Genomic DNA, 20146 nt, shown 5'->3' with positions numbered 1-20146 from the left:
GTGCCACTGTTATTATGCCAGCCGTTATTTGTCTTATTAAAGACTAGCCGGCTATGTGTTGCGGCAGTCAAGTACAGATGCAGTTTCACACTGCACTGTCAACCATCAGCCTTACATGCGTAACAACAGGAACCAAAAGTGACATACACTTACATTTCCACGTAAGTTAGGAGGGGAATGCATCATCCAACTGCCACCCCCCCCCCCCCCCCCCCCGTGCCCCCCCCCCCGTTCCTCTTTTTTGAAAACCAAAATATGGTCAACCTATCGTAGATGATTGTCTTGCAATGTATCCAGTATCACAGAATCGCTGTATCGTGATATCATTGTAATCATGGGCAACGTATCGTGATAGTATCATGTCATGAGTTACTCTGTGATTCCCACCCCTATTGGGCACGATTCAAAGCAGAGCCATGCTGATTCCAGTGCCCTCTTACAAAAAGGCCGATGTAAAATTTAAAGCCTGCATTTTCCTGCCTCCCCGACTATTTTAAAGAACTTCAGATATACAGCCTACACATTCTATTCTGTTATTCATATGAAATGAACTGCACATATAATACCTTACAAAATAAAAGATGGAGATACGCCACAATTCCAATTTAAAATACTATCTGTAAAAGTTATGAACATTTTGTAGGCCTATCTTTGGTAAGTGGAAAAAAAATCCATATATACCACTAAATAGCACATTTTACAATGAGTTTTGTTGGACTGTAGTAACGATCATCGGAAAAGTCACAGAAATATGGCCAAACAATGATTTAGTGCAAACCAGTGATACTACACACAAAAGAAAAGCCATTTTACATCTCTGATTGGTAAACTACACACCTCTTTTTACACAGAGTAAGGTATGTATTGGTGATAATCTAGGAGCTTACCAGAGGATAGAGGTATGCTAGAGGCAGTTGTGTATGATGTAGCAGGTGCAAGAACTGCAGGAAAGGACAGCAGAGACAGTGCAGACAGACTGAAACACACACTTGTGAAACAGACACACATAACAGCAACTTTACTGAACACTTTAGCATCTGCAAACCCTCTGTGTCTGTGGGAGGCATATACAATAAACACCAATAAAAGCAAAAGTAAAATGGTTAGCCTAGCATTATTTTACAGGGATTAGCATGTGCTAAAAGCTTCAGCAAATCCATCATTCGTCTGTGATGTTGAAAGTTGTGCACATTTCAACACTGACAACACTCTGGGTGACAAAAAGAAAAATGGTGCAAAGAAGCAGTTAGTTTGAAAAAAAAGGGGAAAAAAGTTGTTTCAAAGATTCTCCAAAAGTTACATTTTTTCAAAACTTCAAAATCCAGCAAAAGATTACTCACCAGTGGTCATACCAGCAGTGGTGTGAGTGTTAGTTGTAGATGTTGATGTAGTTTGGGCTAATGTTGGTGTAAATGAAGAAGAAGTTGATGGTTAAGTTGGTTAGTACACTCTGCTCTCAATCCATGATGCGTAAAACGAAGGAAAATCTCAGTATTGCTGCTTACCAGTGCTTGTTGTGGTTAAAGGCATGCTAGAACTGGTTGTATATGCAGTGGTAGTGGAAAGAGCTGGTGAGGAGGAAAGTAGAAATACCATGAAACACTAACATGCATTTTTCATCTAACCAAGTCAACACATTTAGAACACCGTCATATACATATGTCATAAATGCTAACATCAACAGCCATAAAGTACAGTGCTTGGTAGCTGATTAAAAAACACTGGTGGCGATATGTCACTGTGTAAGTTTACAGCTGCCGATATGGGCATCTATGAACATGAATTGGGTCTCTCTGAAGGTGTTGCTGTGAGTAATCCTGAGGACATTACATAGTTCTCATGCAAAGGACAGTAACAAAATGTGTCATCACGAGACGAAGAAGAAGAAGAAGAAGAAGAAGAAGAAGAAGAAATTTGAATTCTCTTGACTAAATTCCTGTGATTGACAATGGACAGAATGGCTATGGTATGCAAAGGCTGATCCAAAAGACCTTTCACTTCATTTCAAAGATGGATAACACATACGCAGAGGATGAGCCCATTTGACTTTATGGTCAAAAATATTATTGTGAAAACTGCTGTGTCATAACAAGGACACAGTGATATATTTGAGTTGGGTTTATGATGAACAACGATGACTGGTTTATTCTTTGCTAGTGGAGACTGGCTGAAAAATGTTATGGCTTGGTCTCATGTTGTTGGCACTTTTAGGACAAATAAACAACATTAGCTGTAGGTGTATTTAGGACCAAAATACACAATGAAAGAATATTCACCAAACAAATGTTTGTATGAAACACAATTTTTTTTTCAGCTTCAGGATAGAACCTGGGAGCACTATTCTAGGACATTGACATGACAAACCGGTTTGAGGCTCTGAGGCCAGGCACCAGGCCATTAAAAAAATTTTAAAAAGAAAATTCACAACGGTGTGATGGTAAAAAACTCTTGTTTGTTTTAGTAACCTTCGTGCTTTCAACAGTGGTTAAGACACACATTCTCCAGAGGAATCAAAAACAATGTGATCATTTTCTGCTCAGTAAAAATGAAATCGTTAAAAGAAAAGAAATAAAAGAAAAGAATGAGCTTAAAATGAGTGGGATGCTCAGGCGGAGGCTTACCGTGTGTGGCTGCATTAGTGGAAATGGTGTTAGTGGTGGCAATGGATGGTATGGTGGTTAATGTTGCTGGTGGCAGGGATGGAGAAAGGTTACATTGGCATTAAATGGAGGTTAGGATAGAACCAAAAAGCAAAAAACAACTGCTGGGGTAACTAAGCAGATCTGAGCAACAAAAGCATAGCAAGGTGGGTCAAGCACAAATGGGCTTTAAATTGAATCGTTACTTTTTTTTTTCCAAAGCAAAGAATTTGATATTTATAGAAAGGATTAAAACAATACATTTATACATGGTGAAATACAACAACCTCGTGGAATACCCTTTTTTAGCTTATACCACAACTTGTTTTAGACTCTTTTCTTGCTTGTTTGTTTTAAATCAACATTATGCATTACTTTTTTTACAGTCTTGAAATTTAGCCAAGTGTCACATGACATCTGCACAACATACTGTCAGGTCTGTGTATCATGGATCAGCAAATGACACATGACACATTTCCGCTCTGGTGTCATAAGCCCTACAAACTGACTTCAAGGCATTTACTCTCTTCAAACAAACATCATCTTAAAGTAAGAACTACTGAGAAAAGGAAGGAAGGAAGGGGAAAAAAAGTGGACATCAGTCTTTTTACAACCCCTGTCTCATCCATTTTCCACCCGCTGAGAACAGGAGGTCTACTTCTCATGACTCCATAGCTGACTGGGGAACGTTTCTGACTACCAGTATGGTTTAAAGGGTCTCTTAATGAGAGCCACAGGATTCACAGAGCAGTGTACACAAAAACTGAAACACTGCCAAAGGACTGGCTTATACATTACGCTTGTGTGCTTGAAGAGGACAGGCTGTGGATTCGAATGACTCTGTTCACAGAGAAAGACTGAAAAATGGACTGTTATTATTATTGATTTTTTTATATATATACTTTTTTCTGTACCCATGGGGTCCTGAAGTGGTGCACTTGAAATAGTGTGACAAACTAATGGTATGACATGACGATGACAGAAAAAAGACAAAGAGGCTTTTATTGCGTTTGAATTTGTGTATCAGAACTGCTAAAAGGATTTGTTAAAAAGCCATGTCATAAACTCTGAGAACTGGAAAACATTTCAATGTGAACTTTGGAGGCTGACTCTGAACATGAAAAGGCATAAGCTGACATTAATGTCGACAGAACGTCTCGTGTTTTAAGAGCCATGCATCCTACCTGGGCAGCCCAGTCCAGGAGAGGCACAGGTGGTCATCTGAGAAGTAAGAGTTGGTAGGGAAGTACCTTTTGGGGGAATAAAGAACAAAGTTACACTGCAGAATGTTATGCAGTCAGCTTACTGGTGAACACATACAAATATTTGTCAGGTAAGATGATCTTGCACATAAAGAATGACAAACACAGAAATAACCATGACTTATCAATAATGCAGTGGCTTTCTTCACTTCCCTCATGACAAACACACAGTCCTAGTGGTATAGACTGATAACACAAGGTAGTTAAGCTACTTAATGGTGGTTGAGGAGGTTAGTCCGGGATCATATGAAAATGAGGGAAAAAAATGATTCTGTGGTTCTGAAAATAGCTTATGATTGGCATGGCTCCTCATTTAAACCCATAAATGTACATGCCACACACATGTACAGACAGACCATCTGACCAGGGAATAAAAGTCTTCAACATTTCCCAGTATTCCTTTGTGTTTTGAGACTGGTATGTGACCTCAAAATGTCAGAACCGAATTTGGATGATCAGCCTCTCTTAGGTGGAATGTCAGTATTCTCTGTGCAGATGTCCACTAACCCAAAGAGTCTTTCCTACTGGTTTGAAGCTATGTCCAGGAATGCCACCTCCCTTCCACACAGGCATGCAGAGAAACATTCTCCAGTACAGGAATGAATCCTGCTTTGTTCTTCTCATATTTTTGTTCAGAATGATTGAAACACACAGCCAATGTTAACTATTCCAAGACAATATATCTAACTTTAATGTAAACAGTCTTGTCTGTGGCAAAATATGGCATAAAGAGAGAAAAATGATCAAATGACAATCTGTAGTAATATATTTTGTCTGTCAAAAAACCCAATTCAAAGCTGTGGATCAGAAACCGCTACAGTACTAAGGTATGCTTTTAACAACCCCTATGAATGGAGATGTCATACAGGGATTGTTGTCTACTGTTACTTAGCTTAGGCTCAGTGATCCTCTAAATGTGCCTTTAGAAGTTAGCCAGAGGATTAAAGAAAAAAACTCCTGTTCTCCATCTGAGAGGAGTAGACACAGTCTCCTCCAGGGTGCCTCCTTGTAAGATAGGAGTGACATCTCCTGCTGCTTGTAGTGGAGGATGAAAAGCACCCTTAAGATGTGCTAGTGGGGGGTCAGCTCCAAAGAGCTTATTAGTGGCAGCAATAGTTTAGCTCCGGGGGCTGCTTCACGAGCTCCTTGACTTCATGCCAACATCACAGATGCAGCTGGGCTAGTCCAGAGCTGGAGAAGTGGTTACGTGTTGCTGGCTTTAGCGTCTAACTGTCTGCTACGTGCATCAGGGGTCCTTTTCTACAGCCCCAGTAAAGAGTTACTAAACTGTAAAGAGTGCCAACGAACTGGATCAGGTTAGATCTCAGATGTTATACAAAGACTGAATGATGAAGGGACAACTGACAAAACACTACCTGTTTCAATACATGGAGGGTTTTTCTTTTCTTTTCTTTTTTTTTTGCTGAAAAGTCAGAAATGATGCATCATTCTATACGTTTGTCTTATTATGTAATAGTGATACTTAAGTAATAATATGTAAATAACCATGTCATCAATTAACATATGCATCTGTGAGGGCACAGCACAGGTGCCTTTCTCTCCTCTCTCCTGTTAGTGGTAACAAATGAGTGGCTTTATTTGGTCTCCATACATTAATATCACATTCAGTTACTTAGATGTTACACACTGTTCCTCATGTTAGTGTGGCTGATAAACTCTGGTGCTCCTTCTTCAGAACTCTCACATTTTCTGTTTGTAACAGTCTCTACATGGTAATGACTGGATGAGGAGTGATATCAGTGCTTTAACTGGGGAACAAGCATGAGAAAAGCTTCAGGATTTCTGGATTAAAGGGTGAAAGTTAAATTAGCCCAGGAATTAATGTTCAGTGCAGTTTGAATATGTTCACACAATACACCAGAGTACATTTTTCAATGAACAGTGAATGACAGATTTTACATATACAGCTATGAGTTGCATGAAATGGATCTCTTTCTCTGCCTTTCTCTCAGCATGCAAGTTCTTCACTCTTTACAGAGCAAGCATATTCACAAGGAATTCAGCCTGTTAGCAGCTCACTCACCACTAGTTGTAGCGACTGTTGTTAAATGTATGCAATGTGGGTAACAGACTGCAAAAAGAAGATGAGAAATTAGTAGGGTTTTTTTCTGCACAAGCAATGAATTATATTTTGCAGCCAAATAACAAGTTAAAGCAAAGCAAAGGCATTTCATTCTCAAACAGCACAGAACAGTTCATTCTTCAGACAAAGACATATAACCTACAGGAGAATGGTATGCAAATGTCAACATAGAAAAATTAAAAGGTTGTGTAGTTAATGATTTGTTTTACGTGTGTTATGAAATGAGACGTTTGGGATGGGAACACACTTGGGTTTCAACGCAGACAGCCAGCAGAGCAAAAAGATCTCTAGACAGGTACACAGGACGCTGACAATGTGAAAAAAATGAAGTCATGTTTATCAGGTTATCTTCAGAGAATTATTACAAATCTCCCACACCAAAAAAAAATGTCCAAGGCTAATAGAGTCCAAATGTTGCAGCTGGACAGGCAGGTCTGCTGGTGGAGGTGAATGGGAGCCTTAGTGACCAGTTCTCTGCATTTGTTGTGAGCCCTCTTGATTTAAAAGAACCCTCTTTCCCTCTTTCTCTAGGGTTCAACTCAAGCTGTGTGGCCCATATAGGGTTTCACTACGCCTGACTATGTGAAAGAGTCAGTGCCACAGTGAAAGCAGTAACAGATCTGTGGGAAGAGGATCCTGTGCTTTGCTGTCCTTGCTAAACCACCCAAAGGGTGCTAGTCTTTTGTGCAAACACATGAAAGAGCACTTCAAAACGTTTTAGCATAGGCCCTAAGTCCAGTTTGTGTGCTACATTGAACTTCTGGTACCAAGCTCAGATCCCAAATGAAGATTTTCATCTGGGCATGTAAAAGACTAGAGTATGGTTATCAAAAGGTTTAATTCTATTGTTGTATTAGTGAGTACTAGTCACTGGAAGAACATGTCTCTACAGTTATAAAGCCTGAGATAGTACTTCACTCACAAAACTAAATGACAGTCTTTTTACATGGGCATTGGGTATAGAATTCATTCTTGTCAAAAAACAGTCTAACAGATGAAAGTGCCCTTTTTATGGTGCACTGTACTAACAGGGCAAACAAAGTATGTAACTGTCAATTATTATTAACATAAGCAGGCTGAAGCAGTCAGTTCCCTTTGCAGTTTGATTCAGGAGTTTTCCGAAAATTCTCACATAAAGACTAAAGTGGTTGAATGAGACTGAAGCACTTGCTGATAACCTAAACTGGTATTAAGTTTCTGTGTTATGTTATGAATCACTACATGTGTGACACTATAACAGTAAAAACTGTTATGTAAAGGCATAGGTGTTGTAACTATGCAAATCAAGACAGGACACTATCATCAGAGTCATGTAATGCAGAACACAAGCACAGATAAAACCTGAGATGAAGATCTGTATCGCAAAATACTCACTGCAGCTAAGTGAGGAGTCGGTCTGTGCGTAGGAGTCAGGGATGTCCCAGAAATCGTTGTCCCAATCGATAAGATTGCCAACATCATCACAAGTAAGAGCAGACAGAGAGGAGAAGGACATCTCCGAGTTCCACAGACGAAAGTTGTATACGACCCCACTAAAACTCTGTACCTGGCTATCTTGGGTGGTTCCAGGTCTACCCAGATGAAAAATGCTCCCTCTTCGTAAATTTTGGCTCCTGGAATCCGTGCACATCTCGGTGCGGTAGTTTCCCCCAAAATAGACCCCTATGTGACCCGTATTCTTGCTCCACGTCAGACAGAACTGCCTGAGGCTGCTAGTGATATCGGAGACGCCAAGTGCCGCATTCAGCAGACAAATTGTTCCATCGATAGTCAGTGCCATGCCGTTCACGGTCTTACCAAAGGCCAGGATCACGTTGCTGCTATCATCCACATAAGAGAAGATGTTCTCTGTGTTCTGGTTGTCATCCCAATGGACGGCGGCTTCAAAGCAGATGGTGAAGTCATTCAAAGTTGGAATGTTCACAGAACTGGACACTTTCACGACATCTTTGGCGTCTCGGGTCAAGGTGACTTTCTGGTTCCTTAGTGCAACTGCAACTGCAGGAGTAGACAAAAGCATGTTTAAAAATGTCCTGTAAAATGTGGGCTCTGATAATGCATAGGGAACAATATTCTGTGGTGAAACCAAACCTCTGTGTACATAATACTAAAAATTAAAAAAGTGAAATGCCCACTAGCCCACTTACCATGGTATGGGTTCTCCTGCATTGACCACTGGTCATTTTTGTTTACTGTGACACTTAGTTCATTCATTCACCATTTTCACCACTAATTGTCATGACCTCTCACACTCATTTTGTTTTTTGGAAAATGTCAATGGAGCCTTTCCTTTTAAAGGTACACCATAATGACATTTTATTTTCCGAACATAATGCACATGTTTTTTTGGTGACAAATACCGGCTTGACACACTTCGTTTTAGCGGCTCAGAGTTGGTCTGCCTGTTTGTTGCAGTTGGCCGTCTCACTCTGAGAACACTGGCCAATTTGCAATGGAAAAAAACATGACTGCACCCTCAGTATTAGGGCCTGACTGACACAGCTGCTGAAACGGCCGTTTGAGGTGGCCAGTCTGCTTGGTCATGTTGCTCTTCTGAAATCCTCTTCAAAAGCCTAGCCAGACGCTCAGTTTACTATGACTTTGTCATGAGATTGCTTCTCGATCGAATGGGATTGTGGAAGTCAAAATGTTGAGGGTTCCTTTGCCAAAGACTTGATTTGGACATATATATATATATATAGATAGATAGATAGATAGATAGATAGATAGATAGATAGATAGATAGATAGATATACACATACATACATACATACACACACATATACATATATACTGTGTGTGTGTATATGTATATGTGTGTGTGTGTGTGTGTGTGTGTGTATATATATACATATATACATATATATATATATATATATATATATATATATATATATATATATATATATATATATATATAAAACAAGACTAAAGCCTCTCTGCCTCTTTAACTGAAGCAGTAGAACATGGAGATTTGATATGATGCTTCTCACTGAAGTCAGTCAATGGAGCAATTGAAGCCGTGTTTCTCAGAGTCATTTGCGACCAAAGTGATTTGGCACGAGATCATTGTGAAATCATAAACTATCGTGTTAACAGGACGTGCTGTCTTTCTGTGGGGAGACTTTGGGGCGTTTGCCAACTACTTTTCAGTAAATGAATTGCATATTAAGAATTAAACTGACAAAAATGTTAAATAAATCATAAATATCTAATATAAAATATCAGTGCCCCAGAACTTCACGTAATAACAAAATTCTATTTAGTAAAGTGTCTGTTTGCTAAGTTTTTATAACTAATGTTTAAAGAAACTAACTGAAATAATTAAAGTATGAAATCCAATTTCACGTCTTCATTTGTGCTCTGCCACAGAATAATTTGTACATGTTGCTTTTCTCCAAGATCACTGCTATGGTGTCACAGGCAAGTACTGCATATCCAAACATAATACAGTTGGTCATAATTATCTAAATACATGTAGATACTAGGTAGATTTAGTCTAGACTAATCTACAGTAATGTATATCAATTATCCTGATTCCTTCACTCTGAATTCAGCTTATTAAATACATGTAGAAACCGCAAATAGATGATACCATGTCATATTATCTCAGGAAAAGTAATATAACAGCAATGTACTGATTTGCAGAAATACATCCTCAAATATTAAATCAATACACACAAATAGCATATAATGTTTCTTTAACACCTCTTGAGAGCGCATGAAGATGACTGTAATTTCTTGACGATATTTGTCACAGTTGGGCTTTATCTTAACTCAAACAGGTGGTTTGAAGATGTAGCTATGGAAACCTTGGTAAAAGATGATCTCACAAAGACCTCAAAGTCACGCTGGTTGCAATTAACTCACATAGTGTTAGCACTGTTACCAGAGTGTGTTCAAGTGGTCATGATAGTGTGAAGAGAGAAGTAAGGTGTTGTGAGTAGAATTTTTTTTCTCTCTTTTGTTTTCCAGTGAAGTGAGGTAAAGCAGGCCTGTTACAGTTTCTCTTTTTTTCATTTTTTTCAGCTGTGAGAATGATGTGTCTGTGTAGTGAATCTAAACGGATCATGATGTCGCTCCACTGGAATGGGGAGGGGAAGGGATGCTTGTCTCTGAGACCACAAATTATAGACTAAATGAGTACATTTCTGATTGCATGTAAAAACAAGGAAAGCAAAAAAATAATAATTAAAATTAATGATAATACAATTATTATTGTTATTATTATTATTATAATTATTACTATTATTGTTGTTGTTGTTTTTAATAATAATAATAATAATAATAATAATAATAATGCAACAGCTTAAAGACAAAAATGTTAACATAATGAGAGCAGACATGCTGGTGTGGCCTGGACACATACCTTGCCTGTAACTGACACTGAATCCCTTTTTTTGGACACTAAAATCTGAATTAAAGGAAACCTCCATTACATTGCCACTTGAGTTAAGTGTCAGTCCATTGGCTGTCAGCCCACAAAACTTCACTTCATTGGTGCCTGTGTTGACCAACACACGGTCATAAATGCAGCCATGGACCTCCTCTAGCTCAAAGTCCAGAAAGGTGATCTGTACTATGAAGCCCGTGGGAGCCTGCAGGGTCCATTTGCAGGTCTGACTCTGGGGATAGTCGGATGGGTAGCAGGGGGAGGTAAAGGTGCCCTGGGGGTCGGTCAGCACCAGGTTGCAGTTTACCCGGCAGCTCAGCACTGCTGGACCAAAACAGGGTACATCAGGTCATGTCAATGCCAGGACAGAGAGAGAGAGAGAGAGAGAGAGAGAGAGAGAGCAGAGGAGATCAAGGACAGGACGGAGTGACAGAGAGATAGAGAGCAGAGGACGTGAAGGATAGGGAAGGTGTCAGTGACAGGCAAGTGAGGTTAGGGAGATATTCTGTTAGTTAGGGAGAGGAGGACAGCCACGAAAAAGCTGACAATTTCACCTGAGAGGCAGACAGAATGTCAGGTTACTGGTTTGGTTATAGATTCTCGAAAAGTCTGTTGTGTGGATAAGACTGTTGTGTTACAACTACAGGGACAGATATTTCTTAGGCACTGAAATTTTACCATTTTTTTCATAAAACTTAAGGAAATTGTTTAAGGAAGAGTACAGACAACTTCAGAACTGTCCTATGGATTTTCATTTATGTATACATTCATTATAAAGGCAATCTGAAGAGTGTTCATTGAGGAAATGCTCAAATGGGCTGGAAAAATTTTCCGCCAGAAAGCGATGACTTCTGCTCATGCGATCTAGTGCACAGCACAAGCCAAAACCACAGCAAACACTGGCAAATGCAAACATCCCAGTGAGCAAAATCCCACAGAAGAGCAATTAGACTGTGTCAAGTGCTTTTGATCATCATCCAACACAAAGAACAAGACCGCTCATTTTATTTAGCATAAACAAACATGATCACACGTTTTAAAAAAGGAGACAAGCTCACAACAGCTAAAACAACTCTGATCTTTCGTACACTCCATACATGACCAAATAAGAATGTGTAGAAAGAAAATGAAAAGCAAAAATACAGGCTCTGCTTAGCAAATATTCACACCATGAGTCCACCCTTATTCATAAATGTTGTTTGGTTGGGGTTCTTGCTGCCGCCAGTCGAACATTGCATAACAATTGCGTAACAATTTAAAGTATTCATAATTTTTGGTGTATGTTGTTTGACCCTAAAGCCAGTCTACCTGATTGCTCAATTTAAAAAAAGGACAATGGAAATATTCAGATGATTTTTTTTTTTTCCGATACAGAATCCAGGAATCAGCAAACCACGGACGCCACAGTTCTGAGAGTACGGTCACATGGGAATTCTGACTTGGATTGAGAATGTACATAGTCTTGTATACTGGCAGCCAAGCCCAAACCACACGACTTTTGTTTATTGCTCCAGTCACAGCCAAAACTGTCCTTGCTTCGTGAAAATAAATAAATAAAATCATCAGACGCCTTGGGCTTACCCCAATGGGTAAAGCAATACAGGTTTTTAGGATTTTGAGCAGGACCTCATATAGTGCTACTCAAACTGCAAATGTGTGTGTTATTTTGGAATAAGCGGGATTTGAAAAATCCACTCCCTTTTCTCACTCCAAAAAGCATTACTACTAAAATAAAGGAAACACCAGGATTGTTCAGACGTCTGGGCCTCTGCTAGTGGGATGTGACACCACTGATCTATGAGAAATTCCCTGATCAATATGTGGTTTGTTGCTGTTTGTGACCAGTGAGTAGAGGTGCTGTCATCCTGAAGGAGACCAGGCCCATTAAAATAGAGATACTTCACAGAGAATGGCTTTGTAACTACTAGCATTTATGTTGGCCTCTAAAATGTTGAAAGGACATAAGTCATGACAGGAAAATGCATCCTACGTAATAAAAGAACACTTGTGACCCATCGCCATGGGAGACATGCATTCAGACCTGTCCATTTTATTTTGGTGCAGTGTGTGTACAGAAGAATTCGTCAGATTTTTAAAGGCTACTTATAAAATACAATCAGTACATGTAATAAGTTGTTCTGAATGGAGTCATTCAAAATACAGGAATTAGACATTGAAGACATCGCGAATGACATTTACCAAACAGTTTATGGGAAAGCAAATCCTCTCTAGCTTATGCAAAACCAGTGAGGCTGTGTGAGTGTGATCACTTGACCATATTCGATTTTGCATGAGCAAATACAGTTAACGCATTAATGATGTTAGCAGACACCGCCGTGTCGTGGATTAACTTTAATTGCTGAGAATTTTTCATGAAAGGAGGAGAACAGTTGGGTGAGACATCAACTGGGAGATTTCAGTCCCTCTTTTTTTTCCACCAACAATGGTCATTTAAGAGCCACCCCCTCAAACAGCAAATAATCCACTATAATGCCACTCAAACAGAGATCAGGTTACTCAGCTCATAAATCAATAACTCAGCCTATTCACGTATTCATCTCACGCCCACGTCTGCCTGATACCTTCACCACACTTATATTGACAGTTATTGACACATTACTGACACTAACATTGTTTTCATATTGAACACAAAATAACAATGGAAAAAACCCCTGTGATCTGTAATCTGGCCTTTTTATTTCTTATAGACCTATTTATGGGTATGCAAATTAACCATAAAAATGTAAATATGGACAAAATGATCTACATAACGGCAAGCGCAGATAAAGATCTTGAATCACCTTCACTTGGACAGAGCATGGACATGGATTAGCTGATAACCAGTCAGGAAAGACAATGTGGGAAGAGTGGTGTTGTATGGGAAAATAATGTTTTCTGTTGGGCAAGGAAGCAATCGCTTGCAGTCTTCACTGTTCATCTGGGAGAGATTGCGGAGTTGGTAGAAAAACTAATCCTACAGCTTCTTGGAACAGTTCAAAAAACGATTTAGTGTCGATGTTTCAGTAAAAACAAACAGAGCAAAACAGAGCAAGCATCAAACAGAGCAGAAGTTAAGCTCGTTAATCCTAAAAAAGCAAACTTCTGTAGAGATGAATGCGAAAGGAAATGAGAGCTGGACCACACATTTTAGCACTTTTAAACAAAAAAAAAAGGACAATTCTATCATTGAGGCATCCTCTTAAGAGCAGCTCAACTGAAGAGTTAGTCTCCTTACACACAGCAGATGTTCTCTACACCTGGGTCTTCATAGAGGAGTTAAGGGTTTAGGGGACAGAGAGTTCTCAGAGCCTTTAAAACACTGTGTTCATTTTGCACCGGGCAAGGAAACAGACCAGATGCAAATGCGGACATGATTACCATCAGCAAGAGAGAGTTTAAAGCACCGTCCTCACCTCTGCCTGCCTGCACCCAAAGAGCTTCAATGGCTTTAAAAAGTTGAGATTTTGACTTTGAGTCAAAGGAATTACAGTTAAAGCGGTAAAGGGTACTAAAATACAATTAATCATATGTTTGTCATCGCAGTGTAACTCAGCTCTAACTCATGCACTCCAACAGTGACATAGCAAAACACACAAAGAGGATGTAAACGCCCCACTTGACGTCAAAATATAAGTCAGAACACAACTTAATCCGACAAAAGCTCTTGATTTATGTTGGCAAATCCGTGTCCATCACAGAAGCGCTAATGTATACTCCTGTTCCCTTGTGCCAAATAATTGGCTTTGTCAATATTGAGTCAGATTAACTTTATTTGGACCATCTTACCCTCACTTAATACGAGAGGGAGCCTCAGCTACATTATTTCATTTGACACTTGACAGCATGGGCCCACCCCAAGCCAGCATTTAATCAGATTTAAATGAGAACTAATTGGAAAAGTAATGAGAAAGTCTGTGTTAAAATACTGCTTTTGGAGAGCAACGTGGAGGCTTTATTAACTGAATCCTGTTACTGCTGTGAGCTACACTTGCCAGCAATAACTATTAAGTGTTAGAGAGGCTAAAAGAATCATTCAGAACCAGGCCTGCGCTCTTAGCTCACTTATTCACTTTCGCTCTTAATCAGCACATTTTCATTGTGAAAAACACGTTTCCAGCACACTGTTCCCATCACTGACCATTATTTATCAATGAGCAAAACACACTTTGACTCCTTATGTCAACAACAGGCATTTTCTAGGTCAGCGTGAGTTTCCAAAAGCTTAAATGATAACCAGACCTAAAAAAACCAAACACTTGTTGGCATAATGCATCAGACCTTGTATGAAGCAATGTTAATGTTATTGTTATTGCTATTGAAGAAAAGTGTTGAAGCACTTGACTGCCATGTCATTTAGTCTGCTTCTGATAACCGCTGCGCAACACCAAAATGGTACCTACGCACGCTACTCTTTAAGGGAATAACTAAAAACAACAACCTACATCCGAGCCAGCCAACAGAAGTGGTAGTAATTTCGTAACAAACCTGCCATGAGATCTGAGAAAATACATACGCAAGAGAGACAAAAAAAAAATAACAATTGCTTTCTTGCCCCATCTTGCCTAACATTTAGAAAAACAAGTAATGGGACAGACAGCTTTACATGACTGCTGTTGAGAGTGCTTTGCGGAGAGAGGGGCTGATGAAGTCATTTTTGGCTGGAATTGAGCTACTGAAGTACCCCGCTGCTTTACAGACCTGCTAAAAGCTGCGAGATGCCCTTTCACAGAAAACTGGGGCACAGAACGCAGAACCGAAAGACGTTGTTCTGAGAGTGTGTGTCACTTACCCCACGTGCCTCCAGTCCCTGCTTCCAACAGTGGCTAAAATCTTAACCAGACTTATCCAGCCAACCACAGCTCATCTGCTTATTCAGTGGGCCCACTGCAGGGGACAGGCCTTTGAACTGTCATGAGAATAGTCTGTTTTTAATTACTCTAATGAAATATTTCGGAAAAGAGAGCATAAGACCGCTGTGGCTGATTACCAGTTGCATAGTTATGGAGGACACTGTGGTGACGTTCGGACGTCAGTGCTTGGTGAGCTGTGACTCCTGGAAAGTAATAACTCGTTAAAACAACAAGGCTTATTTGTTCTGGTGCTTCTGGAATTTTCCATCTACATGACCTCAGAGCCAAAGCTGCGAATCCAACTCAGTTCTAATGTGATACGATGGGTGAGCAGGAGGGGGGTGGGGGATATTTTTTGGTTGATAATAAATATGATGTGGTGATGAGATGTGGTTTGTGCAGTTGGGAGAAAATTGATATGAAAAAAGCCTGATATAACAAAAAAAAAAAAAAAGGAATGAGGAAAAAGAAGCTTTGATCAGAGAAAGGTCCATTCAGTGGCTGGCTACAGTGGAAGGATGCCAAAGGATGGAATGCCAGACACGAAAAGGGGAGGCGAGGGGTTTTGAAAAGACTCACCGATACTTTGGCGGATAAAAATAGCCCTTTCAGCAGGGTCACATCTGTGAGAGCTTTAATCCCTGACAGGCTCAGCTGACATGGTATCCGCACTCCTCCGTCCTCCCTCCTTCTCTCTCTAATTCTCTGCAGTTCATCTGGTCACCATGTATCTAAGGTACTGCCAGCCTCATCCATCTTTCATAGACTGCCTAATTGCTTAACTGAGTGTGTCCTTCAAAGACTGGGCTGATAAGCAAGTGTATGGTTCTGTTTAGAGAGAGTGTGTCTGTCTGTGTGTGTGTGTGTGTGTGTGTGTGTGTGTGTGCAGTGCCACCACACAATTTTTTGTGCTGAGGTGATGCAGGACTCTCTCTGTTTTTTAAGGAGCTGAAGACCAGGCCGTGTACACACCACGGGATGTAGGAGTGACACGAAAACAGCACCATTAGAAAAGGAAACATGTAACATAGTCTAAGCTCATTTGCGGTTTCAGTTCCAACGACCATAACAATAACAAAATATTAAAGATGGGCCTGTGCCAAAACACATATGGTTTTAATTAAAAACTGCTGACAGCTTTACTCAGTTTAGGGAGTCCCCTTTGGTGTCTGTCCCTATACAGACTGTGTAACAAATGAGTTTTATTGTGTGAATAGCTGTTTTGTGTCTAAAAAATTAAAACACAATTTGACTCTATTTTCATCGCTTTTGGGATTTTGCGTCATCAGGAAAGGTAAAAAACAAAACAAAACAAACAAAGAATAAGAACAACAACAACAAAAAATGAAAAATGGGCATCTTATGCTAATTCTGGCGTTGCCTTTAATCATGGTGTTGGTGTTTTAAATGGGCTGGAGAAAATCCTGACTCAAAAATGTGACTTTTTACAGGGTGTGTTCTCCTCAACTATGAACATGTTTTCTAAATGTTGCCTGATCTGAGCACTTAGTCTGGTGTTCTCCAAGTCATCTGTGAACAAAAGCCAAGCATTAGAAATGCTTCAGCTTTGGCTTTATTGCCAATTCGTCCACCCTTACAAACAGCCCCACTACACTGCGAACCAAAAAGGTGTGTCATTCACTGCAAACTATGCACTGGCACAATCTTCAACATTCACATGGCAACTCCTCATTCACAGATTATTGAGGTTCTTATAAAGAAAGCCACTTACTTTAAGTGCACAGCTAATGGATAAGACATCAGGACTTTTCATATTATAAATCAGTTTTCAAAGGGAGCTATCATTCAGAAACTTATTTACAGCTTTATTTTCAGAATGATTGGTCTTTTTGATTCTCTACAGGGCGAGTGTGGTAAACATCTCAGTCTGACAACCTAAGGTGAGGAACCATCCCTGGCACACTATCAAAATGTACTGTTAAGGGGCGAAACGAAATTTTGCTTTGCTTTCCTTGCGCAGGTTTGATCGCCTGCCTTGAAAAATGAACAACCGAAATTCGTGCTGTCAGAGCAAGCATTTTTGATTATACCAATCAGATTACATCAGGAGTAGACAGTAACGAGGTACTTGAATACTGTACCTAAGTACATTGTTCGAGTATCTGTACTTTAGTTGGGTGTTATTGTTTTTGGAAACTTATGACTTTTACTCCACTACATTTGAAAAACAAATATTGCACTTTTCACTCAACCACATTTCTATGAAGGTTCTTGTTACTCATCGCTTTGAAGCCTAGCTTTGAAGTCAGCGGATGAATTTTATTTTCTAAAATGTGATAGACCATATTGTTTTTGTCACAGGAAAGAAAACAATCATATTAAACTATTCCAATGCTGTCAGTCAAGGGCATGCTTCGTTTTTTTAACAACTGAACTTGGCGGCTTTACTGATGGCTGCTTCCAGAGCCATTTAGAGAGAGAGTCGCGTCAACGGAAGTTCAAAATGCTTGATCATCACGTGATTCACGTAGACTTCAGATAGTTCCAGGTGGGCAATGTGAATGCGTAAATACAGAAAGACAAAACTGCGATTTTTGGTAAGTAGTGGTCAATAAATCCATTGATTTACAATATTTATATAGCAAGCCGACATGTGTGTGTAGTTACATCAATACGTATTTTTTTAAAAGTGAAATTCGTAGGATTCGTAGGTTCGGTAGGATCTATCATTAATTTCAGCCTGTTCCTGTTAATCCACTAACAACTAAACTAACGATTCACAAAATACTTAACACCAATCGCGTAAATAGAATAAAAGATTACCAGTGTCATTTTGTGATAGTATTATTTCTCTTTAATGTGTTTCACATTGTAGCTTTCTTGTGTCACAAAATTAAAATTAAAAAAAAAAAGCGGAACTAAAGGTATAGAAATCGATCTCAATTTCTGAGAATAAACATTTAGATTCGAAAAAATGGGATCTTTTATCTGTGTAATGCATCATCGTTGAGTGCAATGCACAATAAAAAGTCTACCACACAGGCCTCAACTAGTTTGCAAAAAACAGTAACTCTGTCGCAAAATGACATTGGTAATCATTTACTTTATTTATGCGATTGGTGTTAATTAGAATAGGCTAATAGTCAAAACACTCAACCCATAAGTTACGTTTTTTTTTTACTTATTTTTATAAGTTTCAAATATGCACTCTAAATCCATATCATAGCAACATATCACAAAACATCTTTCTTCTTTATCACTGTGTAATATAGAGTACTCCAAAATGGATATCCTCATTTCACCACCTCCACCCACCACTCTGCAGTCACGTGCCTCAGTGTAATATTTAACTGATATTTAATTCCCCCCACCCTTCAAAAAATCACCTTTAGAAGCCCTTTTCTCCAATTCCACAACATTTGATGAAATGGCATTAAGAGAACGGAATTTGCAATTACTGAAATAGGTTGTTCATGGTAAATGCTATGTGTGCTAACTTTATCCAGTATCCTACCCTAATCTGTAAACGTTCCGTAAATCTACTAATTTAGTGGGGGATAATCCACTAACATGCTTAAATGCAAATGTTAATTTGAGTAAGATGTGCTGATAATATACAATCTGATTCTTTAAATGTTTTAACCTTTAAAAGTACACCACAAACAATGTATTCTGCTTCAACTCTATTGCGCTGCTATTGCTTGCTGTGAACTTCCGGGAACTATTGAGAGGCTCCACGATCCGCCATTGCTATAAAAAATGGTCCATTGGAGTGAATGGAGTTGACGCGACTACATGGCTCTGGCTGCTTCCACACTAGATAAAGATAAAGGTTCCTCATTATAGCACCCATGGCCATATCTTTAGTCCATTCTTGAGATTTTTCAAATCAACTGCTTTTCAACTGGTTCCCGTACGCGTTTGCACACTCTGTTCGCCTTTTTTTTTCATAGGTGGCTTTGATGTAGTGCTCACTGCTCACTTAAAATCATGTTTGCTGCAGTAGACATGAGATGCGACTTGAAAATTGCGATTAATATGTTTGTGAATGTGTGACGAATCTGGTGACAGAAGCAGACCACAACTGCTACAGTTAACAAGGCGTGTGCACACGTACGGAAACCAGTTAGCTTGGAAACCATTTGGGACATAATGCCGGGTCCTGTGTGAATCCACTGCTGACGAATACTAATAGTTAGCTAGCGAAAATTAACTTTACTGACAAAAGTCCTCTCAGAAATTAATGTTTCAGTCTTGTCAGATAAACACAGTACTATTAGTAAGGTCACACAAAGGCAGTGGATTCACGTAGGACCCGGTCCCAATTATATGGGGGAGACGTGTTTATCCTTTTAAGGCCAATCTGAATTAATCTCGAGCCTATTTGCCTGAAGCCATACACTGTCTTTTATAGAGGTATTCGATTCAACTGTGTTTCTATAGGGTTTGTAGCATATTCCACAAGCTTTTTATTCTACAGGTTCTACAAGCAACTCAGTGCATTCAGTAGGTTGTTTCAGAGTCATTAGGCTCTGTAAATGCATTGTGGCAACAATGCAACAATGTGTTGACATTAAAAAGAAAATTTACTTTTGAATACTTAAGTATTTTTAAAAGTAAATACTCCAGGGCTTCGACTCAAGTAAAAATTTAACTGAACAATTTTTACTTGTATTGCAGTAATATTTGACCAGGAGTATCTCTGATTCAAGCAATGGGGTTGTGTACTTTGTCCACTCTGGATTACATATGAACGACTGAGGAGTCTTCTGGGAAGGGGGTGTGGCTTCTAGGCCTACTTGAGGGTGATTGGCTTTCGCCAGGCAAAATTTTCCCTCGAGCTGAACATTTTTTAACTCAAGCGAATGCTCATTTCGCCCATTTTGCGTCGCTCGCCTCCTGCCATTGACTTTTCATGCATTTGCTTGTACATTTCG

At 39.4% G+C, this 20146-nt stretch overlaps 1 protein-coding gene across 1 annotated transcript in view; it reads right to left on the bottom strand.

Moving 5' to 3' along the window:
• The window catches only part of adgrg6 (adhesion G protein-coupled receptor G6), a 38144-nt gene extending 20784 nt beyond the window's left edge, over window positions 1-17360 (bottom strand). The window contains exons 1-5 of the mRNA XM_030772202.1: window positions 17351-17360; window positions 10375-10719; window positions 7380-8003; window positions 3824-3889; window positions 2622-2687 (exon numbers count right to left, since the gene is read on the bottom strand). Of these exons, the coding sequence (XP_030628062.1) occupies window positions 2622-2687; window positions 3824-3889; window positions 7380-8003; window positions 10375-10719; window positions 17351-17360 (1111 nt within the window). The remainder of the gene's footprint in view (window positions 1-2621; window positions 2688-3823; window positions 3890-7379; window positions 8004-10374; window positions 10720-17350) is intronic.
• Window positions 17361-20146: the final 2786 nt, after the last annotated feature.

This window comes from Chanos chanos, chromosome 4, assembly GCF_902362185.1.
Source record: "Chanos chanos chromosome 4, fChaCha1.1, whole genome shotgun sequence".
Classification (NCBI taxonomy): Eukaryota; Metazoa; Chordata; class Actinopteri; order Gonorynchiformes; family Chanidae; genus Chanos; species Chanos chanos.
This window is presented reverse-complemented; position numbering and strand designations above follow the sequence as displayed.